The sequence below is a fragment of the Orbicella faveolata genome, unplaced genomic scaffold (genome assembly GCF_042242905.1).
Source record: "Orbicella faveolata isolate gen_17 unplaced genomic scaffold, um_ofav_v1 contig_27, whole genome shotgun sequence".
NCBI classification, from domain to species: Eukaryota; Metazoa; Cnidaria; class Anthozoa; order Scleractinia; family Merulinidae; genus Orbicella; species Orbicella faveolata.
The window spans coordinates 9286309-9312235 of record NW_028301555.1 but is presented as its reverse complement, the minus strand read 5'-3'; the positions used below and the strand labels follow the sequence as shown (position 1 = coordinate 9312235).

At 39.7% G+C, this 25927-nt stretch overlaps 3 protein-coding genes across 4 annotated transcripts in view; 1 reads left to right on the top strand and 2 right to left on the bottom strand.

Moving 5' to 3' along the window:
* LOC110067323 (uncharacterized) overlaps window positions 1–25927 on the bottom strand; it is a 156022-nt gene that overhangs the window by 109230 nt on the left and 20865 nt on the right. The gene's annotated exons all lie outside the window — the stretch shown is intronic.
* LOC110048056 (peroxisomal leader peptide-processing protease-like) lies at window positions 1607–3526 on the bottom strand. The gene has a single exon (XM_020753826.2). It carries the CDS (start codon window positions 3433–3435, stop codon window positions 1639–1641), a length of 1797 nt encoding a protein of 598 aa, XP_020609485.2. The 5' UTR covers window positions 3436–3526; the 3' UTR covers window positions 1607–1638.
* LOC110048061 (uncharacterized) lies at window positions 3467–21375 on the top strand. Of its 2 annotated transcripts, none has more exons than XM_089296825.1 (25): window positions 3467–3719; window positions 3991–4036; window positions 4976–5055; window positions 5961–6029; window positions 6446–6489; window positions 6649–6682; window positions 6845–6882; window positions 7832–7899; window positions 8885–12264; window positions 13263–13356; window positions 13821–13930; window positions 14140–14230; window positions 14551–14667; window positions 15152–15239; window positions 15763–15824; window positions 16396–16468; window positions 16650–16689; window positions 17196–17283; window positions 17506–17567; window positions 17947–18050; window positions 18345–18407; window positions 18515–18618; window positions 19079–19179; window positions 19712–19834; window positions 20094–21375. In XM_089296825.1, the coding sequence occupies exons 1-25, from the start codon at window positions 3682–3684 to the stop codon at window positions 20200–20202; spliced, it is 5226 nt and encodes a 1741-aa protein (XP_089152951.1). In that variant the 5' UTR covers window positions 3467–3681; the 3' UTR covers window positions 20203–21375. The 2 variants fall into 2 exon arrangements, with proteins under 2 accessions (XP_089152951.1, XP_020609492.2); XM_020753833.2 differs by having other exon boundaries at window positions 6446–6498.

Here is a 25927-nt window from a genome sequence, read left to right as displayed (position 1 = left end):
TGTACTGCCCTTTTTCTTAAGTCGTCTTATTGCACCGGAGGAGCAAGGCTTCAATCCAATGACGTTGTTGTCCCCATCCTCATTTTCGGTGGACGACTCTTCACTCCATTCTGTATTCCAGCGAGGCTTATGCACCAGACATTCCCAACTTTCCTTCCGCTCTCCTGGGCGATGTTTTGCCTCCCATGTGGGATCTACACCAGTCTCAATAAATGCACTTATTGAGCGCTTTTCGTTAAAATCTACCACACTCGCCGTCTCCACAGCTTTTTCAAGGCGTGAACGTGTATCTTCAACATGTCTCGCCACCGCGGAATCTTGCTCGCATTCGTTTTTAGTTGGAAATAAACTCGGCGAGCTATTAACTGAAACAAAGTGTCGTGATGACAATGCTCCTGTTTCTTTTGCGGTTGTAGAACAACAGACGCCCATATTTTAGCTGTGAAATTACTTTTTTCTCGGACAAATCAGTTGCACAACTTCTCTCAAGAATTTGTGTTTGAATCTGAATTTCCCTTTATGACGCTTGTTGTACGTAACTGCGCGAGCCTGAAGTCGAAAGAAAATCGAACGCAAAGCGCGCGGAAAGAAACATTTGACAGATCTTTTGCAAACATTGACATTTTGACGGAAAATTTAGTCTTGGAAAAAGGCGCGCGAAAATCCCTAATAGAGAAGTAAGCCCTGGCCAAACGGACTCGCAAGTAGACGCAAGTTGAAAACTTGGGTCCACTTGCGACTCCGTTTGGCCAGGCCTTGCCTGCTCTTGCGTTGACTTGCGATGCGATGCAATACGACGTGCTCACTTTGGTCGAGATCAAATTTGCACGCAAGTCGACGCAAGTTTTTCACCGTTTGGCCACCGAACCCAATTGCAAGTCAGCGCTAGTTGAGCTCGTGACGTCCAGTAACCTATTATCAGGATGTGTCTGCCTTGAAACGTTTTTTTTTTTTGCGACTTGCGTGTACTTGCGAGGAAATCTGCGGGCCCGTTTGGTCACCCAGCGCTTGCCTCTAAGCAAGTTCAACTTGCGGTTTGCTTGCGACTATTTGTAAGTCCGTTTGACCAGGACTTAACGACTATTGAGGTTTTGTTCTAAGCACATGATTTGTTCACCTTATAACTAAGCATTTAATTTTGATGTTTTGGTGATTTTTTGAATGAGGAAATATATTTTCACAAAATTAGATCCTCTTTTGAGTCTACCTCCTTTGAAATCACGAAAATCAAGCCTCGTTTATTAGTATTTTCATGATACTATCTAGGACTCGATTGACAACGCCTCCAATTTTACTGTATAGAGCAGTTTTCAAAGGATGAGTGTCGTAAAACCAAAACCAAAGTTATCACTTCAGCAAACAATCACAGACAATACAGTGAACCAATCAAAGCTTGCAATAAATACATGAAGCTGACGAAAAGCGAGGGAAAACGAGTGCGAGTGAGACACGATTGTATTTGGTTTACTTCTGATTGGATGAAAAAGAGGCGTGTAGCGTAGTTGATGCGAAACCAATTACTTCTCACCACTCAAATGAAAACCGCTCTAAAGTAGGATTTATTTCAGGTATGCATTTTCATAAAGTAAACGGACTGAAAAACAACTCAAAAATTCTCAATTTTATTTACATTCACAGTTACAACTTGCTAGTAAAGTGCGGTTTCTCGTTCACAGTGTTCTTCAGTTGCCAAACACTTGCCAAGCGACCTGAAACCAAACGTTGCACAGTGTCTTCAATGACACCATTCTTAAAAGCTGAAACTAGTTTGTAAAGCAAGACAGTGGGAATGCTAAAATTGACATGAGGGAAGCTCGATGACAGATTGGAATCTTTTGTATGACTTGTGATCATCCCCAATAGTTCCCCTGTCTCCATGGAAACCAGAGCCCCCCCACTTGCCCCACAATGCACTGCAGCAGTGGATTGAAGTAATACTGGCTGGTTATCGGCATAAGAAATGTTGGATATTACTCCAGAAACAACTGATGCCCCAATGTTAAGACATCTTGGAAACAGTTGGAAACCAACAACACAGATATCTTCTCCTTTCTTGTATAATGGTGTACAGAAGTCTGGAGATTTCACTTGATTGGCATCAGCACCTAGCCGCAGTGCTAGGGATCTAAACTCAGGATTTGGCTGTACTTTTAATAGTGCAAAATCCAGAGGACAACCTTCTTTAGTAGCATAAAGCACTTGTGCCTCCTGTTGATTGCTGTATGGACAGTTCCACGATATCCTTACATTGTTCACATGTTGAGCAAGACTTTTGTCCCCTGACACAATAATGGTTTTATGACAATCTTGAATTATGTGCCTACAAGTTGCTATGAGACAGTTTTCTATGTCTATGATAATACCAGATCCCCAAGTGTTCCCGCACAGTACCATAACGACACTACAAAGAGCTGTCTTTACAATGTCATGAGAACTCAAACAGCCTTGATTAGAATGTATTACAGATGGGCTTTTATCTTGGTTAAATTTCACAATTGCATCTCTTGGATTCTGTATTTTGGCCTGGTTATTTGAGATACCCAAAAGCACTCCATGTAAATTTTGGGAAGTTAAAGCAATGTTTTGGCTCAAAAGAGTTGATAAATTGCGTAAAATGTACTCTAGTGAAGCCGTTACAGTTATTCCAATCCACTCTCCATTTCTCCAACAAAATGGCGCTAGAACGATTCCATAAGGAGCGTTGTCCTTTATCGATTCAGCATGCGACTTCTTCAGGTATACTGGACATCCTTCACATCCTGAAACGCAACGTGCATCAGTGATCACTATTTCGCTATTTGTTCCTACAACATTGGACACGATTCCTTTGGAAAGGCTGTTGTAGAAAACTGAAGGGCATTCGCCACCAAAGGGTGTCCCAACGATAAACACAGTTTCTCCTTTCTTGGGAATTCCAGAACTCACCAGTGCTGACAAATTAAGCGAACTACAGGAAAAATAGTTCTTGAGAGTTTTCACTTTAATGAGCACGAAATCGGAAAAGGAGTTTCGATGCGCGCGGACTTCGTGCGGTAACCCTTCGAGCCCATTTTTTTCAGCAGGCAACGCTGTTTTTGCTTCGCTCTGACCAGATGATTCGAGTTTCCACTCCGACGACGGAAAAATACGTTCTGCGATCCTCTGTAATCCAAAATCTCTCCAAAACAAACATACGCAACCTTGAAGAGTTCTGAATTTCTTTTCTTCGTGTCTCCGAAAAATTACTTCAACTGCAATTTCACCATCCGCCGACGTCTGCAGGTCACGGAAGGAACAATCTGTGCTGATTGTGCGTTGATTTTCAATTTCAGGCAATAAATCGAGAAATAAAGACGCAACTGATAGCACAATTCCATTTGTACTGTCTAAAACAATGCCACAACAGCTCAAATCTGAATTACATCTCTTTACCAAAACACAAGGATCGTCCGCCATATTGCATGTAACATTTTGAGACCGCGATTCAACGGAACCGCGGTATGCAGTGAAACGTAATGCGCGCGAGTCGCTTCTCCATCTTGGCGCTGAAATTTGACTTGTTTGTTGTTGACCGTTAGACTTTCTCGTTAGAAAAAATTAGTTTAATAAGATTTGTAGGCGAGTTACAACTTCAGCTAAATACGTTGATGTCCTCATGCCGTCGAATCGTTTTTCTTTATCGTGAAAGAGTGGAGAATTGAGATGGAGGCTTTAACCTTATCTGAGGATTCTGAAAATAGGTAAACTTGTACTGAGCTTTTGTGACTACTCGTCTTCCATAAATGAACGGCTCTTTGCTTGTTCTTGAACTTCTCATTTTATATTTTACCGATGTGAATTAGGTACAAAAATGCTGCCATGCATTGGCCGTCTTGGAAACTCTTGTCGGGTATCTGTGTGCAAATATTGCCTTCGCTTGGCCTGCATTTCAAAGTGTTGTTTACACGTCAATTGTTAATTAATTTTAAAAAGGTCTAGCTTATGTCTTGTCTGATAAATTTACCATTTTAGGATCACCATTGGAGGCAAGAGGAAGTCTTCAAGTCGGCGATCTTCGGTAAGACGATAAGAGTTCGAAGGGATGCTTGGATTTCCAGTGACACTTTAATGTTGATGAGATATTCAACGTAACAAAGTGCATAATTTGTTAAGTTTCATAAGGACACAATTTTTAAGAGCAGTAGAGATGTGCACGGAGCAGCATGAGTTGCTGCTAAGTACTTGTTGCATTTCTTAAGTGTTCTTTAAAATTCACAAGTGTTTGTATATAGAACTCAACGTAACTCAACAAAATATGCATGAGATTGGCTGTGCATATTAGGGCTGTCATTAAGTTTTGATTCACCTGTAGCCTTAATCTTCACACCTGTATCAAACTTGTTACTTTATGGGTGTATTGCATCAACTATAAGCAAGTTCAGTTGTAGCATCAAGGGTCTGTCAAGCATACTCAGCCGTAACAGGTGCTACGGGTTATAACCCTTGTTGACAGCCCTGAGACATCAAAAGTACAGAAGACAAAGCATGCCTTGAATTACTACTGTTACAGTCAAGGGCATGGGCCTTATTAAGTTACTGGTATGTTTTATTCTAAACTCAAACTGACAAACTGTAGAGTTCTCAATTCCTTACCCATGAACAGTTTATTATAAGGGAATGGATGGTAGATGTACAGGTACATTATCGTATTGCTGAGATAATGTTATAATTAAACAATGTAAAAATTCTTAAGAATTCAGGAATGCAACAGAAGAAAATATAGTATAGAGGAGTGCTTATCCTATTTCAAGATAAGTCTGAATAATTTCCAAGAATGTAAATATAAATCAACAGCTTACCACAGTTTTGAGGGATTTAAAGAGCCCAACTTTTGACCCTTTGGAAAATGTTCAGTTTCATTGTATGTTGTTTTTCATTTAGTTATTACTGTTTCTTGCAGCTTGTAACCAATGTAACCAATGTACAAAATGTTATATTGTTATCTGCATATCACTAGATTTTGAAGGCCACAAAATCTCCATTGAAAGGTGGTGCTCTAGAAGACATAGATCCAAATTCATTGGATGATAATGGAAGGTAGGAGAGTTTTTTGTAATTGCATTGAGTAATATTAAAATGACACGTACATGTATGGATTGAATGGTATCATGGTTATGCTCTCAAAGCTGCAGTAATTATGACAGGTAATAATTTTGCTTGGTATGTAAATTATAAACAATTAGTGGATGAGGTTTTTGTGATATCCAGAATAACCTTTACCTTGAACAAAAGAAAAATGGAAGTCAGGTTTTTACTTCTTCACTGACGGCAAGCAACACAAAACGTGCAAACATGACATGATTACCCTTGGAAATCATGCACCTTGGACATACTTGACATAATTACTCGTGACCATGAGTGTCCTTGACATGATTATTGTATAATCTGCAGCTAGATGATGTCACAGGCGCTGATTTCGAAAATTCACTGTACGCTTTCGGCCAATCAGAAAAGAGATAGTGAGTTCAATGTACAATAATAGTAGAAGGTTAGCTGGCCTAATGGTTAACTCGTGTGAGACTCTCATGCAAGTTCAGGTTTGAGCCCTAGTTAAGATCACTGATTTGGGAATTTTGGGAAAACAGTTTGTCCTCACACTGCCTCTGTCTACCTAGTTATATTAGTGGCTACCAGGGAATTCAATGCTGGGGAAAACTCTACAGGGGACTTGCACCTCATACAATGTAACCCCCTGTTGAAATAATGCTTTGTACAGTTCTACCATTGTTGTGTGGTTGGGGTATATGAAGGTAAAACCTGCATACACTTCAAGTGGTCCATTAGGTTGGAGCTTATCCTGGTAAATCTGGAGCATAAAGTGACTAGGAGTATTTCTACTCCTCCCTGGATGGAATGGTAGTCCATTGCATGAGGCGACCGTACCTCCCTCGGTGGTTAGAATGTATGTTCACAGCTTATTCACAGTTTACCCTGCCACATAGGAGCAGATCCAAGAAGTCCAGACGATCCTCAGGAAGAAGAGTCAGCTTTGCAAAGAAAGATGATGTCAAGTAAGTAGTTGTTTATTCTTAGTAGATTGCAGCTAAAGTTGCTGCTCTGTTCTTTACTGGATCACAAGCAACAGCCACAGTGAAGTCAATGTGTTTTCTCACCCTTATTTCCTCTTGGTTTGTTTCAAGTACATCTAACTGTGTCATTTTCTCCGACTAATGTATCACGCATGCTCATCAAAAATTGCTCGTGTACTGTAACTAGTCACACTAGTCACACTCGATTCTGTTGTTTCTAATCATGATTTCAACCTTGAATTCAAAGAAATAGAATATCAGGTCAGGAAATGGAAAGCCATGTGACAATGGTTAAACTGCACTTGGAACAAAAATGACTAGGGGTAACCTGTATTTGTTTAATTATTATTGTGGTAAACAAACTGGGATCAAAGCTTATTGCAATATATTTTTTGCAGGGAATTTTTTGTCGAAGACTGGAAATCTGCATGGCCAAAGGATGGTGAGCAAAGTATGCAAAAAATCTTGCAAATGAAATTTATTTTGCACTCTTTCTATTTTCTTTCATTTAACAGCCATATTTTTTCTGATTTACAAAATCCCTTGAACAAATTTGTTTCAGTAAGGGACTCATTTTGTTGATGAAATATTTAAATTGCAGCTGATCTTCAAATGTCAAGCAATGCCTCTCAGGGGTGAGATCTCTACATTATTTTGATTAATATTACAAATTAATTAATATTATTAATTATTAGCAAAATCAGTTGGCTCTTACTTTTCTTTTCCAAATCATTTCTGAACATACCATTTGAGCATTTTGCCTTTTTTTGTTCTAAACATGTCTTCTTTTTTGATAGGGATTTGGAATACAGAGCACCAGCAGAGTCCATTAAAGGTGAATTTCAATTAATATACGGTGTACTTAAATGCATACAGACCATTTAAGTGTTGAAACTGACTAGGAAATGCAGCTGTGAGAGTCCTGATTCTGTGGAAGTACAAATGTTATTGCAAGCATGTCTGGACCTCCAATAAGGGGATGCTTTAGGAAACAGGACCCAGAGGACGACATAGATGGCACAACTTGTCTTAAACATGACTTATGTAGAGCGCACTGCTTGTAGCATATTAAAATTGTGTACCACATTCATGATATAACATTGTCGGATACTCTGACTGTTGTAGGTTTATAGAAACATGTTTCAAAAAATTGTGACATGTTTACAGTCGTACATGACAATCATAAGCAAGTTGTAGGTTTTATTTAGACAAAACAATGTATGATGATAGTCAGTATGTCACAGACTTATTCCAAACACAAAAAAGATGTAACCTCCAAATTGGTCTGTCAGTAGTAAGCCCATTTTGATCATCACATGGAAACAGGCTTTTAGCCAGATGGGTGTCCAGGCATCCTGTGGACGGCCACTTTCTAAAGAAATTTTTTTTATTTTCATATGTTGCCTTCAGTTCTAAATTGCTCATTTGAGCAGGCTCTATAGCACATTTTGGATGGCTACATGTACTTTTCAAATTCTGGCTAAAAGCCCGCATGGAAAAGCCACTATGATTTAAGTTTAGACATACTGTGGTGCATATACAGTGGAACCCTGTTTATATGGTCACCAACACACTACAAAAAATCTGGCCATATCAACGGGGTGGCCATATTAAAGGAGTTCTTTAAATGACGAAAAATACTGACTGAGCTTTTGTTTGGGCCAGAATAAAGTTGCCATAATAACAAAGTGGTCATATTGCCAGGGTGGCACTAGGCAAGGTTTTACTGCACACTTGTTACATAGGTGTTAAAGCATTTTCTTATCTAACTGGTCACATTCTAGGATTAGAATCCCTGTTGAAAGGCAATATTCAAGCAGATGACAATAATGTGGGAAGGGTTGAGATTCAGGTGAGTGCTGTACAGCAAACATGTAACTAGGCTTAGTTTCCAGCCATTTTTCTCTGCACACATTGTTTGCATATGACACTATGCTGTAGATGTTAGCTAATATATGTAGATTTCGCCAAGCCTAAAAGTGGAGCTCCTGGGCTGGGTTGTTCAAATCCCGATCAAGCTAACCCAGGATAAGCGAGAATTTTCATTTGAGTTTTGTAACTTTGCGGTGACCAGGTTTCCTGGGTTAACGTTAACCAGCTTCTGAACAACCCAGCCCTGTTTACAGCCCGCTATCCAATCAAAAACCAGCACTTGGTCAGCGGTTAGACCTCGATGAGCTCTAAACTTGAGCCCATGGCATGGTCACATGATACTGGTCAGCAGATACCTTGTTTTGACAGGTGTCAATTGACCATAACAGGGATGTCCAATATCAAAGAAGAATGCTATAAACCAATGTCTCTTTCAACCTATTAGCTGGAGTATGGTTGCCATCTTGTGCGACTCCTCCGTCGCCGTCATGTGTATGTGCCCACGAGCAATACCACTAGCCATGATAACCATGAGAAAATCAATTATGGGTTTCCTCAAATCTTTCCTTTATGAGTATGGGACTCTGCTTGGCAGGCCGCCGGATCACCGCTATTACTGTACCCACATTCTCAATTAGCCAGTCAGAAGCTGTGTCTGTCCTGATATCCTGTGATATTAAGTCACTGACCTGATATGGCCATGATATCATGGTCACCTGGCCTAATTTGGGTGCAATAAATACCTAATATCGTTTTGGTATGACTTTGGTGTCATATCAGGCTCATCTGGACTCGCCATGGATATACTTTCGACTTGACTATGTCTCACCAAAATATGAACCGTGGCTCGCCTAAACTCGCCTGATGTTCCGCCAAAGTGTTCCAAAAAGGAACAATTAGGTATAAACATCAGAAGTGGTCCTATTGTATACTGAGTGATCATTAACATTTACTTTGATATTTAGGAGATGCCTGAAGTGCAGTTCAATCAATTAAGCACTGATGATGAAGACAGTGCAGTGTGTTATGACAGAGGGATTTTACTACAAACTATCACACAAGCACAAGTCCAGCACACAGTCCCTTTAGACGTTACTGTTTGTCACGGTTCTGGAATTATTAGTGCTCCTAATAATGACCCTGAAGCTTCAAGAGCTAATCCAAATGAAGAAACAGAGGATACAAAATGCCGCAGTTCAGTTTTGTCCAGTGACTTTGACCAAACAAGATTGTTTGGTGGAGACACAGGCACTGATCTTGACATTACGTGCTCACAGCAAGAAGTGTTTTTTCGCGATTATCCTGCACAGCTATTGTCATCTGAGAGCTTGGAGCAAAGTGGTAAAATGGACAGCAAGTCTTTCCTTATGTCACTTGGGTCAAAACCTTCATCAACTCAAACACATGAAGTGATACAACACACCAAGGATTATATGACACCCACTACCATTAGCAATGCTTACTGCAAGAGGCAGCCTTTAGGCGATATCACAGATGTCCAGAGTGCCATGAAAACAAGTCAAGGAGGTGGAGACCAACAGTCAAATGTTGATGAAAATGTGGAATCAACAGCCTGTCATAGTTACAAAGGTCTTGAAAACTCTGTATCAAAAACAATGCGAAGAAGCATCTATGAGCCTTTGGGCATAGATGTCACATCTTGTTATGGCCCAGGGGCTGATCAAACTGAGGTAAATAATACAGATAACACTGAATCCCTGGACCTAACAGCTTGTCAAGCACAGGAAGAACACGATTCTGATGAGAATCTGGAACTAACAGCCTGCCATAGCTACGAAGTTCTTGATAGCAGTATACCAAAAACACACCAGAAGAGCATTTGTGAACCCGCCGAGCTTGACGTCACATCTTGTTATGGTCCAGGGGTAATCAAGGGCTGTTCACTTTCACTGTCTACCCATCAGAATGATCAGAGTTTGTCCTGCAACGGTTCAAGGAAAATGGATTCTTCAGTGTTCTTGCAGTCTCTTGGTTCAAAGCAACACTCCAATGCTACAGACAATGACGAATATGATGACGAAATGGACCTTACAATATCTGGAAACATTGGGACACTAACAGAAGGTAAAACAGAACAAAAGACAGCTGTGGAGCCGAAGTCAGCGACTTTTTTGTGCGCTAAAACAAGCGAAGTTGTGACAGATCTGTCAAATTCCACTGGCTTTCGAAATGCTTATCTCATAACGAATCCCTTTAAAAAGACCACAGACCAGCAGGAACAAACATCAAAGTTTCATGAAAACTTAGAGCTAACGGTCTGTCATAGCCAGCCGGTTCTGGACAGCGATTCACAGAGAACTAAACGGAGGAGTTTGTATGAGGCAGCTGATGTAGAGGTCACATCTTGTTATGGTCCAGGCCTGATAAAGTCGCCAGAAAAAGAAGAAACAAGTAATAACTTGTTCAAATCAGCCTTGAACCTCTCGAGAAGTTTGCGAGCGGCAAGCAACGCTAACAAGTTAAATGGCAATGCTGTATTTAACAAAGCGCAAGATTTGCCTGGTTGGAATAAAACCCAACAGCAGGAATCAGATTTTAATGACAATTTAGACCTAACAACCTGTCATAGTCGGCCATTCATGGGAAACAACTCACTGAAAACAGACCGGAGAAGCCTTTTTGGGCCTGCGGACATAGACGTCACTTCCTGCCATGGGTTGGGGCTGGTGGAGTCATCGGGTAACAATTTGGAGTTGACAGTCCGTGGCCAACCAGGTCTAGACAATGGTTTACAACAAGCAAGCCGAAGAAGCCTTTTTTATGAACCTGCTGATATTGATGTCACGTCTTGCCATGGTGTGGGGCTGGTCGAGTCATCGAGGAACAGTGTGGAGTTGACAGTCCGTGACCAGCCAAGTCTGGATGACAGCTTACAGAAAGCAAACCGAAGAAGCTTTTATAAACCTGCTGACATTGATGTCACATCTTGTCATGGCCTAGGACTTGTCAAGTCGTTTGTTGAAACTTCAGAGTCAACAGTCCCTCTTAGCCAGCACGCTATTGATAATAACGCACAAAAAATAAACCGTCGAAGCGTCTATGAACCTGCTGACTTAGATGTCACATCTTGCCAAGGTACAGGACTGGTTAAATCATCTGGTGAAAGTTTAGAACTAACGCGCTGTCATAGGGAACAAGTTCTTGACAACAGTACACAGAAAGTAAACCGACAAAGTCTTTATGAACCTGCCGACTTAGATGTTACATCTTGTCATGGTTCAGGGCTGGTCAAAGCAAATCGTGAAAGTCTACAGCTAACAACATATACCAGTGAGCAAGTTCTTGACAACAACACAGAGAATGGAACTCGACAAAGCGTCTACGAGCATGCTGATTTAGATGTCACATCTTGTCCTGGTCCAGGGCTGGTTAAATCGAATCGTGAAAGTCTACAGCTAACAACATATACCAGTGAGCAAGTTTTTGACAACAACATAGAGAATGGAACTCGACAAAGCGTCTACGAGCATGCTGACTTAGATGTTACATCTTGTCATGGTTCAGGGCTGGTCAAAGCAAATCGTGAAAGTCTACAGCTAACAACATATACCAGTGAGAAAGTTTTTGACAACAACACAGAGAATGGAACTCGACAAAGCGTCTATGAGCATGCTGACTTAGATGTCACTTCTTGTCATGGTCCAGGGCTGGTTAAATCGAATCGTGAAAGTCTACAACTAACAACATGTATTAGAGAGCACGTTCCTGACGACAACACAGAGAATGCAACCCGACGAAGCTTCTACGAGCGTGCTGACTTAGATGTTACATCTTGTCATGGTCCAGGACTGCGCAAGTCAGATCGTGAAAGTCTACAGCTAACAACATGTACCAGAGAGCAAGTTCCTGACGACAAAACGGAGAATGGAACTCGACGAAGCTTCTACCAGCATGCTGACCTACGTATCACGTCTGGCAGTGAGTCAGACCTGGATAAGACACCAAATGAACCAGTAATAACTGGCAACGCTGGCAAAACACGCTTAAACCTTACAGAAAGGACAGAAGCCAGTTTTCACAGAGTCAGTGCAAACGCATTATTAGACAAGGTAAAAGATTTCCATTATACCGAAGAGGTACTTCAGACTGCAAGAGCCCCAACCGACTCAAATACAAGTTTTGAGTATACAGATTACAGCGCGGACAACGATGAGACATCTGCCCCTGCTGTAGGGTTGAACCAATCAATAGGTGACCAAATAACTAGTGATGTTGACAGACAGTTGTCAATTATTTGCGAAGAATCTGTCAGTGAACTGAGTAAGAAAGAGTTGAGGGAAGACGGGAATGTGACCGAGCTGGAGGAGATGCAGAACACCACACAGTAAGTGTCTATGTTGAACTATGGCATGTGTGTTTATTGTTCAGGGTTCCAGATAATTCTTTAAAGCAAGTTGTCAATAAGGAATTCCAATGGGTCAATTCCCACTGTTCCCACCAAATCACTGTAATTTTCTTTTTATTTGCTGGGTCATGTACATGTAGCTGACCTTGTCGGGTTTTTGACCTGAGATCCCTTACTTATCTGAAACACTGTTATTATACTAAGCCCTGATTGTCCGAACTCATTAATAACAGTTGCGAAAGGACTTTTAGAAGTCCAGATTGTAAAAATTTTGAATTTGTAGTTCGAGAAATATCCCTCTCCCGTGGAATGGATTTTTTTCTAAGACCCTCCCACCCCTCTGGAAGTTCCAATTAAGCTTCATACATTTCTTTATTTTTTTTGGTCTTACAGAACCCTCTCCCCCCACCCCCAGGAAATTCCAATGAATGAATCCCTTCTGTGGGGTGTGTATGGATATTTTCTGAAACAGCATCATATAAAAGATCCACAGTTTATAAAAACAGCAGTTAGTACCCAGAGACTATTGGTTTGTCTTGCCTTGTAGAGTTTCCTGAGTTACTGACCATTCTGTGGCTTGCTAATTGTGCGAGAAGTTTCATCTTTTTACCACAACTTGTTGTTCACGTGTTTCGTATCAATATGCCTATCTTTTTCCAAAAATAGGTTCGACTAGATATCCCTCCAGGCTATTTTTCTAGACATTACAGGCGCCCGGTAAATTGGGAGTAGCGCAAACGAACGGACGCTGAAAAACGATGGGGTTTAAGTTCGGAAATGTCTCCCCGCCTCTACCAAACCCTTGGCCTTTTTTGCCACCCGTTGTTCTTCGCGCTGCTGCACTTACGCCGAACGCATAAAAAAGGCCATAGCTTAGCTAGATTGTATATCAAACAGAATAGATTCAGTTCCTAAATTAGGTTTAAACCATTTTGTTGAACGCTATTTGTATTAACTAACGGTTGCTTTCCTTTTAGGAGTCCTATCACCTTAAAGAAGTTCCTTGATATCACAGAACTTGCATTTATTACTGAGGTCAACATGCGCCGGAGTATTGCGCCTTCCAATGTGGTGAGTATTATATCCAGTCCTTTTCGCGCCATGGGACGCATAAGGCCCTGGTGAGTAGAACCAGCTGAAAAATAAAGCAGTCAGCAAAACGTTGGAGAGGGACCCATGAATCAAAACAATGGGGTGCTCTTAAAGCGCATCTTAAAAAGTCAGTACAAAATTGCTTTTAAATTAAAGGAAACTTGAAAATTGTAGTTTACTGAGATAGAAAAACGCCGAAGAGATAATAATGAACCATAAAGGAACGAGGATGGTTAAGGATGGAGAAGATTAAAAAGGATTACAAACGACGAACTTTAGGCTATACATTTCAAGATGTGCAAACCGTGACGTATCTCCTTTAAGGCCAGTTCCCTTAATACCAACTGATTTAGCCGTTAAATGACTGTTTTTGATCCACCAGAATTAGCCTTTCATGTTTCTCTGTTGGTGAATTTCTAATTTTCTTGCACATTTTGTTCCAGGTTGAAACTCCTCAGACTCCAAAAGACATGATAATCTCCACTCTTGTGTCAAAACCCAAGGCTGCTTGTTACGAGGAGGCAATTCCGGCGTTAGAGTCTGAAATCACAGTGTTAGTGTTCATCTCTTTTAATGTTGTATTTTTTTCCTTATGTATCCCTCTTTCACATGCCAGTTTTAATCTTGAGTTTTTTCGAAATTGTTTCAAACTTTGTAATTAACACTTTTTAAAAGAGTTTGTCTCTTGAGGTGAACACTTACAAGTAATAGTTCTGATCGCTAAAAGATTATAAAATGATTCGTTTCTGATTCTACCTTTAGCATGAAAGAGAAAGTTGAGCAGCAAGAGATGGAGTTGAATGCGTCGAATCCCAGAGTATTTATGGAAGCACAATCTGCAAGTACAGAGGAGGTGAACTACCTTGATTAACATACATGTTCAGTGGAACCCCGCCTTACGGCTCACCCCGTTCACGGTTCATACGGCCACTTTGTTATTACGACCACTTTAATCTGGCCCGGAGACCCGAACAAAAGCTCAGTCAGTCATTTTCTTATTTAAATTACACCTAATAGCACCTTTAATACGGCCAGAGTTTTGTGGGCCGTTGTTGACCGGATAAACTTTGCGCTTATTTTATTTTTGTCTTAATTTTCCTCTTCAAATGGTGAACTACTTTAGGAAGACATCTTTTTGTTTATGTTTTGTGATTTTGTTTATTTGTCATTCAGTTGTTAGCCATGCAAGGCAAAGTTCGTCGCCTTCGTTCAGTGTGCGAGAAAACAAGCAAACGAGAGTGGAAAGAAGGAAAAGGACAACTCAATAAAAGAATACTTTTGAAAATGACGGTTAGGTTTATGTTATAAGTTCTTGTGGTTAATCAGTTAATGCAGTTGTTTTATATTTAAAACTAGTTTTTGCACGCGCTGCTCTAAGGGCTGGCTTAGAGAGTAAAACTTTGTCGCAAGTTTACGACAAGTCTTTTGACAAGAAGAATTGTTACGCGTAAATCAAACCTAAAACGTGCTCGCCTATCGTGTAAGTTTAGCCTTAACTTTTCAAGTTCGTCGTTCGCAATCCGTGTCAATCTTCTCCATCCTTGACCATCCTTGTTCCTTTGCGATTTATTAGTATCTCTTTGGTGTCTTTCTATCTTAGTAAACTACTTTTTTCAGGTTTCCTTCAGTTTTAAAGTAATTTTATACGTGGCCAAAATAACTCAAAATACCATGACTGAGCTCCTTTTAGTCGGCGCTAAGATAATTGACAAAGCGAACAGAGACTATTTACTCAACAGGATAACCTAGTCGTTTTGGTTTTAAACTTTTCCAGGAAAACCACCAAGTTCTTGCTAGTGATGTGCATGTTGTAGACGAATCCCTGGTGATGGTTGATGATTGTCTCAATTTGCTGGACAAAAGTAAGAGATCAGTTACAGTCGTTATTCTTACTATTCATGCTTAACGTTTTAATAATTTTATTTTGCTAGTTTTGCTTTTCGGGACCTTGTGATGTAAATAAGAAATAAAATGAGGTGCGGTTTACGAGACTTTTCCATGTTATAAGCGTGAACACATTCACTTTTGGTCCATGTAACTCGGTACATGGTCAATTCAACTCCTCGGAAAAAAATTGTTATGTGTTTTACGAAGTCAACGGTGTTTTTGTTTTCGTATCACCGTGTTGGTGTTAGGGCGCAGTTTTGTCTTCTTTGTAAACCAATATTCCGGTGTCTCTCCCTCACTAACTCTGCCCCACATGCCAGCAAGAATAAGAGCGGTAAGGAAGTCTCCCTCACTAAGCACAACGCTTCTGCTTCAAATTCGATCTGTTATACGGGGCTCTTGAAGAGGTGGTTATGTCTACCGTGCTTAAATAAATGAAACTTCTTGCAGTTTTTCAGATTGACGTCCTCTTTTTAACATGTTTATTTGTTTTCACAGTGGACAACGACCTAGATGAAGGAATTAAAGGTTTTCAACTGTCTCTGGAAGAAAATGAGAAGGTATTACTATACAGCCACGTGAATGGTTCAAATCGTTACGTTTCGGGAAGGAAGGCTTTGGAATTCTGTTGCTTCTGGTTCAGTTAGTGTCATACTTAGGCTCAGTCCACACTACGTTGGAGAAATTTGAAAACGCAGCTTTATTTCTACGGTTAGGCCTACCGTCCACACTAATCCGTCACGAAAACAGAGCTTTTCGAAAACGCTCTTCAAACTGGAGGAATTTGAAAACGCCGGCTTTGCGTTTTCGTTTGGACGGAAAACAATTTGAAAACGGAGCTTTACGAAAACGATGACGTCACGATAATTAGGTGATTTCCCCGACTGAGGTTTCCTCAAACACAAATCCAAAATGACCGGTGATTGTTGCGTTTTTAAATTTTTCCGGCCTAGTTTGGACGAGGCCTTATTGATTTAAGAGTTTAACAGCACGCTGTTCATATGGTTGCCTGTAAGGCATAGATCGGTATGAGATCCGTCAATACAGGTTTCACTTTCTTCTGTTGTTACTTTACTGCAACGTACGGTATTTACCCACCCCGTGAAATGAACATTTCTTTTGTAAACTTAGAAACTTCAAGAGCAAACAAATATGGCCGCGGAATTGGAGAACATGACAGAAGCCTTGAGAAAGAGCGAACAAGGTACAGCACACTTCTTCAGTCAATATACGAATTCTCCTTACCAGTTTAGTAGTGGTTGGGAGAATTTATAGGTTTTATATAAGGCAGATTTCGGAAGACCTTTCCAAAGTCAATTTCTTGATCCTTATCCAATCATGTAACGCTTTAACTTACAAGTGTATACCGTTTTTCTTACCCGCAGAACTTGCCGACCTGGAGTGTGCAAGGTCAACTTTACAAAGGTGAACTTCTGTTTGACTTTATGGGACTGAGTGTAGTTTTATAACCTGGTGTTGATAAGTGGGTAACGCGAAAATTCATCATTAGTTCATGCTAAACCAAAGTTAAGCGCTAGAGCTGTTTAATCGTTTTCACTCCTCTGGTCTCTACGATCGGAACAGAGCTAGTATTCAACCTAAACGTTCTTGATACTTACAGAAAAGGCTTTATTCTCTGCAGTTAACGCTTTAGGAAACACTTCAGGACAAGACAACCTGTAGCGCAAACATATTGCACGTGAAAATTTTAGCCTTGTCAGAGCAATTCCTGCACCAATTGACAAACTCTTCTTACTAATCTACATAGTTTTTTTTTGTTGGAATAATTTGTTCAACATTAAAAATTAAAATTGAAAACATTCAGACGATTTCATTTTATTATTTAATTTATTCCCTCAACTGGAAGCTTAATTATCTTTTACTACTGTGAGGAAATGCTGATCACACTTATAAAATTGCCTCCAATGTAGTGAGAAACAGGAACTGTCGAACAGAAAGGAACAGCTTGATGTGGCGATACTAGAGAATGAGGAAGCTATTCGCTTACTTAAAAAGAAGGTACGTTGTGGTCATTGATGCACTGAATACCAATTGAGATGCACAGGACACTAGTTCCGTAAGTTTACTTAGTCAAACGTTTGCATTGCCGTATTGAACGAGCGATAAGCGAGGTCAATACGGCAAGGTCTCTGTTTGAGATTTTCCCGTAAAGACGTCACTCCCGGTTAATAAATAGTTACCAGTAGTATTTGTTACATGTATCCTTCTACTTTTCAACAGAACCCAACATCAAGGAAGACAGCGACCAAAGAAATGTCGCAAAAGTTGGATATCCTTGAAAGGTAATGAACAATTAAAGGCAGCAGGTTTTCGAGAAGACCGGTCCTTCCGTTTGGCGCGAACATATGCTCGGATGTCGTTACGTGTTGTCACACAACGTTCCTTTCTGCTAATTCCGTCACTTCGATGCGAGAGTAACGTTGAGTGACAACCTCTAAAAGTGCCACGAGTGAGTCTAAGCTATAATGTATTTACCCAGATTAAAGCTTTTCTTGCCTTGCATAATTAAACCACCGAAAACGCAATTACCCACAACATAAAACAGGATGTCGAGACTCGTTGGGTTTGCAAACTTATAGCGCTTTCACTAGGCGACGAGTAAAGCCTGCAGCTTGCGTGACTTATCCTCTGCGCATTTTGTAACGCAATTTTGTCGTTCAGTTTGCAGGAATGGTCCCTGGAGGAGTGGAATGAAGAGCGAGCTAGATTTACGTTCTTGAAAAGTACATTGGAAATGGTGGTGTTGTTTGGCTCGGACATTGCTAGTTAGTGTTTGCATAATATTATTTCGTTTTCAAAAGGGGTTGGGATTTTTTGAAGGCTTGGATTTTTTTCAAGTCTCTGGATGTAAAATACAAAACAAACTTTGTTACAGTGGAGGGTTGTAATCAAAGGAAATAATGCTTTGCATCATAATTTGTTTAAAGGCGGGGTCTTACCTCTAACGTGTAGTGGACGTTCGAGAGGGGAGTGTATAACCTAATCTCTGGATGGGTGAGGTGGGGGCTATTTTCTTACGTATTATCGTTGTAAAAGATTCTGTTTGTATTTTGTTACAGATTCCAAAGACTCGTTTCCAAACCAGGAAGTAAGAAGTATCCAGTTGAATTTCACACCAACAGGTATTTAACTTCTCCTCCTCCGGCTAACAAAGTCCAGTCTTTTACTGAATAGTAATAAGATGTCTGTCATGTATTTTTCAATTTTTTTTTTTTTTTTTTTCACGCAGAACAATTCAGGGGGAAAATGGGAAAAGTTCACACACTTGTTAAACAAGCAGTCAATCAAGACCTCCTTTCTCAGATGTGCTCCTCAAAAAGAGACTTAACCAAGGTATTTTAACCGTAAGACCCACCTTGGAGTTAAGAAAGTTCTGCAATTTACAGGGTTGCCAATGGTCAGGGGAAAAATTATTCAAGGTCAGGAAAAGGTTGGGGAATTTTATTTTGAGTCAAGGAAAATTAATATTTTGAAGAAAAGTCAGATAAAATTGAAATAATTTAACACGGCTGATTTAACACCATTGAAGGCTGGTAGAAACATTTGGGGTCACGTGATCTCAACGATATTTTTCCCTAATGAAGGAGGAAAATTTGTTGAAAGCTTATTAGTCTTAATGAATGAGTAGAGAGGGCGGCTGTAAGTTGAGGCCAGAAGCCGCTACTAGGTCTGACGTTTTGTATTTGGGTCAGGGAAATCTTATTTTTATCACTGAAAAGTCACGGAGTTTTGAGAAGTGATGTCTGTGGCAACCATGATTTCAGTCTCTCCTCGTTACATTTGTGTTGTTCAGGTTTTGGAGCACATGTCAGGGACAATTTTCAAGTCAAACGAAATTGGAGAAGAGTTCTTCAGAATTGGCCTGACGCATCTGATGTCATTCAAAGAAAACAGGTAATTATTTGAAAACAACATTAAAGTGTATACCTTAAAAAACGAAAAGACAATTTGATGTCGTTTGTCGTAATTTCCTTGTTCGTCTCTATACGCAAAGGTATTTTTGGCAAGGCTTAAGTCGATGTTAACTGAATATGCAATTGCTAAAAAAACATCCTATTTGGTAATTTCTCTTGCAACTCAATTTTGTTTCACTCTGGAATTTATTGCAACTTGGTTTGCGACAAAATTGCGAGCCAAGTCAGGGGCAAAGTCAATGGGGTAAAATAGGATAAGCGCTCACTCCATGTCTGCCATAAAATTTTTAGTTTGTTGCTGGTTTTCTCAGTCGTTTAAAAAGCGTTGTGCAAAATGTTGACCAATCGACGTGCGACATCACTTCTAGGTGACCAGTTACGGTAAACCTGCCTGGCGCGCGTTCTGCGATGACGTCCGCAGGAAATTAAAAATGTGACCATAGTGGATCTCCCGCAACTGTCACATGTGCACATGCACACTATAAAGGATTGTTTTTGCCGTTACATTGCAGATTTGTAGTGGAATTCTCGAGTCTCAGGGCGTTCGTGAAGTTTGTGCTACACATACAGCTTGAGCTTCAATCATACCCAGACAGTGTGACATTTACGGTCTCGCCCATGATAGGACGTCTCAGGTTTGCATTCCCAGTGATGTGTTTTTTAATTGCTCTATTTTATTCAAACATCGGAAATCGATGAGCACGTGAATTAAAAGTTTCGCTGTCGTGAATAGCTTCTGGTCACCATTCTTTGTTCTTACATGGATTTTTGTAAAACAAAACTCTATGGTTTTTGCATCAAATCCATATCCAAGTATTACAGTTAACCCTGGGGGCGGGCGATCCTGTAGAGATTACTATACCTAAGCTAGCTTATGTCCTCTTTTCCTTGCAGCCAAACAGAAATCGAAGAAGCCTTGAACGCTGTCGCGGCTGGCCCACGGTATTTGAGCAGATTGGTGGAGGCCGCTGACCAGCTATTAAGCAAGACCAAATCCATTTAAACATGTCGTCATGGAACTGTCGTTTCTTGTTTAGAACGAATGTTGTAAATACATTTATCTGTTAACTTTTTTTACACTCATCCACTACTAATTTATTACTTATGCTATATTTCCCAAGAAGTTATAATTATACTTCTCTAGGTTTATTTCGGGTCGGTCTTTGATGAAGTAAGTTGAATATGAACATTGTTTTAAGCACGTACCCAGTGTTGTGGTTACTTTAACACTGCAACATGCTTATATCTCACTGAACTAATGTGGAGAGATGTACGGAAGATTTTCATTTCTGCATTTGAAACAATATTTGGGTGAACTCGTACAAGCACTGTAAGAGAAGATTACAAGCTTAAATAACTTGACAGTGTTTAAGGCCAATTTAAAAAAAAAATACGAAATTAATTAATAATTTATAAATTAATAATATTTAATCCGTGTTAATCTTCTCCATCCTTAACCATCCTTGTCATCTCCTATATGGTTTATTATTATCTCTTTTTGTGTTTTTCTACCGTAGTAAACTACTATTCTCAGGTTTCCTTCAATTTTAAGGTTATTTTGTAGGCGGCCAAAATCCCGTGGCTGAGCTCCGTTAAGTTATATTTTGCTGCATTTAAACGTTCCGTACCGTAATAATCACTCGCTAAGGACGCCTTTCTGTTGGTGTACCAAGCCTGTCAGACAATGACAGAATTAACTCTGAACCGCACGCAAAACTTTTTTTTTATCCTTGTCTACACCAATTAAATCAAAGACAACTGCAGTTTATTGCCATAAGGCTCTTAGCGAGACAACAGAACATTCATTCCACGTGCGTTGTACAGTAACCCTCAAAAGAAACAAGAATCTTGTCTCGCGAGACTAGACTCGTATCGCGAGAAGAGGTTCTTGTCTCGAGAAGATCGAGACAACAGACTGTAACCTAGCTTTGTACGGTACTGTACATCTTCCACGTGCGTCCAAGGCTTCGCTCAAAGATAATGTTGGTTTCCCACTATGTGATACGGTACGGCGCGTTTCGCTGTTCGATTGTGGGAAAGTGAGTGGTTTGTGCTAGAATATTTTCAACCAGTCACTTGAAGCAAGCTGTTTCAAGGATAACAGAGGATGATAGAGTAGTCTTGTTTATGCGCATATAAAAATACGGTGATTAATTAAAGAAATTTAATTAAACCAGTCAGGAGTCGAATTGTTTCTTACTCAATATAATAAGACAACGAAAAATAGATTCTGATAGTTGAGTAGGTGTCTGTAGCCAAATATTGGTATCTCAATATCGGCATACAGTGGAACCATGAAAACGAGTTAGGGTCAAATTTCATGACTGGTCTCAATTAAAGTTGCGTCTTATTTATCGCGATTTGCACTTCTAGACAACTGTTCTTTAATAAGCATTCCTAATACAGGTATAATTTTTAAAAATTGAAACGAATCGCTACATACAGTATTAACAATGGAAAGATGAACAAAACTAGACTGATTTGAGTGGTCGTATAAACGGGGCAAGATTTTAAGGGATTATACAAGTTGAGTTTTTAGAATGAGGCCGTCGGCCGCATTAACGGGGTTTTCTCATAACAAAATGTATGGGCGTTTCCCCGAGACAAGAAAAGTGGCCCTAATAACGAGGTGGCCGTATTAACTGGGTGGCCACGTTAACGGGGTTTTATAACAAAATGAATGGGGCATTTCGCCCATAACGAGGTGACGTAAGGCGGGGTTCCACTGTATTCTTTTTTAACCAATTTCTATTGTTTCATTAGTCATGTCAGAGGATTTCCTTTGCAAGAGGACATTTTACCATAATTGCTTCTAATCTCGCAATCTGATTGGCTAATTTGCCGTTGTCGATAAGAGTCCAGACAACGTTGCTCGCGTCAGTGTGTCACGCAATGCCTTTTGCAGCGAGCGCTCTGGAAAGAACATTTTCTTTGACGTTGATAATGTGGTAAAAAACAAATCGAAATGTGGTTTAGCGTGGTCTGTACTCTTATTCGATTGATTTGTTAAATATACCATTTTCGTATTCTCGGTATTGGCCTGGGACTAGCTTGCAATTGAGGCTAATGCGGGGAGTCTCAAATGCAAATGACCGTCATCTCTTTTTACTGATCAGTCCCCCGGATGAGCCTCCCTTGCAAACTAGTTCCAGTCCAATACCGGGAATACGAAAATGGCCTTATATTTCGATATATTTTTTAATTCTAACTTGGCTCCTCGGCTTGGGGAACAAAATAAAATGTATTCTTTATCCTTCAACCTCGGTGTGATTTCTTTCATTCTATTCCCCCAAGTCTCGGAACTAAGTCAGGATTTATAACATACGAAATTTTAACCTATTTGTGCACGCTAATATTTGGCAGGCCAAATATTATGTAATCTTTAAAATTTTCATTATTTACCGGGCCAAATCTTCAATATTCGGGGGAAACCTTGGAGGTTGGTCAAACAAATGGTGGAAAAATATTTCAAAAAAAATGCCATTTGGAGGCGTTTTTTCTTAAGTCTAGACAGCCATTTGAGAAAATTGTCAGCTATAATTTACAACATGTCAAATCATAAACCTTTTAAAAAGAACACCTCTAAAACTCGTTTCAACATCTAAGGGATGTTTAATATCATCAATATGCTAAAATCATTTCTGACTTGAATTTTATCGCTTTCCTGAACTAGAGTTGAGGATATTTTCATTTTAAAGGCATTAACATGACCAATTGTATCTTTTTCTTTTCTATTGAGTTCAATTTCACAGCCATGTATGTCACCAATCTTTCTTTGTTTTCTCGTGTTCATTTGTCTTGACAATCTATTCTCAAACTCATTCATAATTCTTCAAATGTAATTTGAACAAAGGAAATCATTAATAACCCTGTTAAGATCTAAATTAGCACTGATTTTCACCATTTTATTTTACCGTTTTAGTTTTAACTGGAGAAGATATATCAAACAATCGGCGAGAGAGTGTTTCACAATATTTCCAAACACCTCGAAGTTCACGACTCGGTGTTTCGAAAATAGTTTGGTCTCTAAAACCTGCAAGAAACCCTCGTTTCTTGGTAACTATTTCACTCTTTAAAGAATGCTACAAAACACAATTGTTTTTGTTTATCACCATAACATACGTAGTGTAATCAGGTGGCATTAATTTTGCTTTTGGCAATTTTTCTGAACTGGCAAAACTCTTTAAAAATGAGAACTTATCATCACCTATATTCTACACTGCTAAGTTTATGGAATCGAAAACTGGTAAAACTTGGTGTTGCGCCGCAAAATGTAATAATCGCCGCAAAATGTAATACTAACGCAAAATGTAATAGCAGTCGCCACAAAATGTAATACTAACGCAAAATGTAATAACATCAACGCAAAATGTAATAAAGTTATCAACGCGAAATGTAACAACTTTCCAACGCAAAATGTAATAACGCATATTGTAATAACTCCTGAATTGCTAGTGTGTTCAACTTAGTCAAAAATTAGTAACAGCATCGTGATTCGATTCTGACTTTTCGGAACCTAAGTTATAAATAACCTGTATACTAGGTCTTCTAGTTTTATTATGAATTCTACACACCCTCGAATCAAAATAAGAAAGATGTTCCTTTGCCATGTTGGTTGAACGAGGAAGGGGTGTGCGTGAGGGAGCAGGACGGCCTTGTTTTGTGTGAAGCTTTGTGAAATTATCCGCAAATGCATGTTCTTTTTTCTCATACAAAGCTATGGCTGATTGATTTTGCCATTGATTGATTGCCAGGAGATTGTTAAAGAAACTTTGGCTTCCCAGTGAGAGGCTTACCTTAGTTTAAATAACACATGATTGAAAGTCAGTGTAATTGCCGTGAATCTCTCTGTAAGCAGTTGGTAAAGGGGTAGATAAAAAGAGAAAAGTGCAAAAGAAAAATTATAACCCAAAAATGTACAAAACAAGAGTATAATACGCAAATTACAGCGCCTAAAAACACCCGAGACCTTGTCCTCGACTGAGTATAATATGCAGCACAGCGTAAAAGTATATTATAGTACTCTTGAGCGATCTCACTTCAATTTGGGAAGCCCAAGCTTAAAAATAGCCTTAACAAAGAAACACACTCTAGCTTCTCGCTCTACCGGATCGAGAATCCCTTACACCTCATTGGCCCTCTCGCTTCAGGGAGGCCCAATAGGAAAGCTGCAACTTCGATCCTAACCACAGACTATCCTGATATGAAAAGATCACCAAACAACTATTCGAGCGGGAACGGAATTGAGAAACTTCTCTACCTTTCCCTGAGTAACATTGAATTTAAAGTTGTCTCGCTCCAAACAGCAGCTGAAGAGATTCGTGAAGAATCGAAACCGAGCAGTCCTGCTGAAGCAACTATGATGTCAGACAACGAATTACTGCTAAGCACATCTGGTGATGAGGATGTGGATTACACAGCCCCAAAAACGCCTTCTTACTGTCCTCCAACGGACACCGAAGAACACATTGCGGAGGACAAACAAAATGATGTTTACGGAAAAGCATCTATACTAAACCTACGATTATATCATACAAGATTATATCATACAATTCGCTGATGATACAACTCTATTCAATGCGGACATAGAATCTTTAGAAATGGCCTTGAAAATTGTTGGGGATTTCGAACGAATTGCTGGCCTGTCCTTAAATGTAAAGAAAACGAAGGCGCTTTGGTTGGGGAAATGGAAAAGTAATAGAAGTAAGCCTCTGGATTTAAAATGGTTCCACAGCCCCGTTAAGATATTGGGGATATATTTTTCGTATAATATTAAGGAGAATAACGAGCTCAACTTCGACAAAAAGATCCAAAAGTTGCAAATTAAGCTGGATATGTGGAGTTCACGGGACTTGACGATATTTGGAAGAGCCATGTTAATTAAAACCTTGGGCATATCGCAACTTATTTATTCGGCCTCTAATCTGGATGTTCCCAAAGGAATTGTGGAAATTGTAAGAACAAAATCTTTTAAGTTCCTCTGGAAAAACAAAAAAGATAAAATAAAAAGATCAGGCCTTTACCAGGATCCAGACAACGGTGGAATACGCATGACCGACTTTGATATTATGTTAAAAGCCCTAAAACTCGCCTGGATCCCAAGACTGTTGCGGACTTCGGACAATAGTAATTGGTGTATTATTCCAGAGCACTACTTCAGAAGAAAGGGAGGGTTAAACTTTCTACTAGGGTGCAACTACGACACAAATTATTCTAAAGATCTCCCGCCCTTCTATAAGAAGATACTAGACTTCTTCAACGAATTAAAAACTCTTTACTCGTATGATCAAAAGCAGGAGTTAGTATTGTTTAATAACAAAGATATATTGGTGGACGGGAAACCCATCTTCCTTAGTGAATGGTTTAAAAAGGGTATTCTATCAATTAATGACCTATTGAATGAAAGTGGCAATTTTTTAACATTCCGCGAGTTTTGGGATAAATATTCCTGTGAATCCAATTTTTTACAGTATCATCAAGTTGTTAGTGCTATTCCGGAACGCTTAAGGTCTCTAGCCAAGTGCTCCGACATCATCAACAAATCATTTTTTACCGGAAATAATAGTATCTTTTCCCTCAACGAATCGACACAAATTAATCTGCACAAGGCTAAGTCAAAGGACTTTTATAATTTGCTTAACGTCAAGATTCACACCGAAGATCAAACGGGCCCTAAACGTTGGAGCGAAAAATTCTCTTTAAAAAGGGACGTGTGGACTAAGATCTTT

Bases quoted from the DNA above. Each gene is read 5' to 3' on its own strand.
- LOC110048056 (XM_020753826.2), bottom strand. From the start codon at position 3,435: ATGGCGGACGATCCTTGTGTTTTGGTAAAGAGATGTAATTCAGATTTG.
- LOC110048061 (XM_020753833.2), top strand. From the start codon at position 3,682: ATGGAGGCTTTAACCTTATCTGAGGATTCTGAAAATAG. The intron at 17,568-17,946 runs GTAATGAACAAT...TTTGTCGTTCAG, and splicing joins AAGTTGGATATCCTTGAAAG to TTTGCAGGAATGGTCCCTGG. The intron at 19,180-19,711 runs GTAATTATTTGA...GTTACATTGCAG, and splicing joins ATGTCATTCAAAGAAAACAG to ATTTGTAGTGGAATTCTCGA.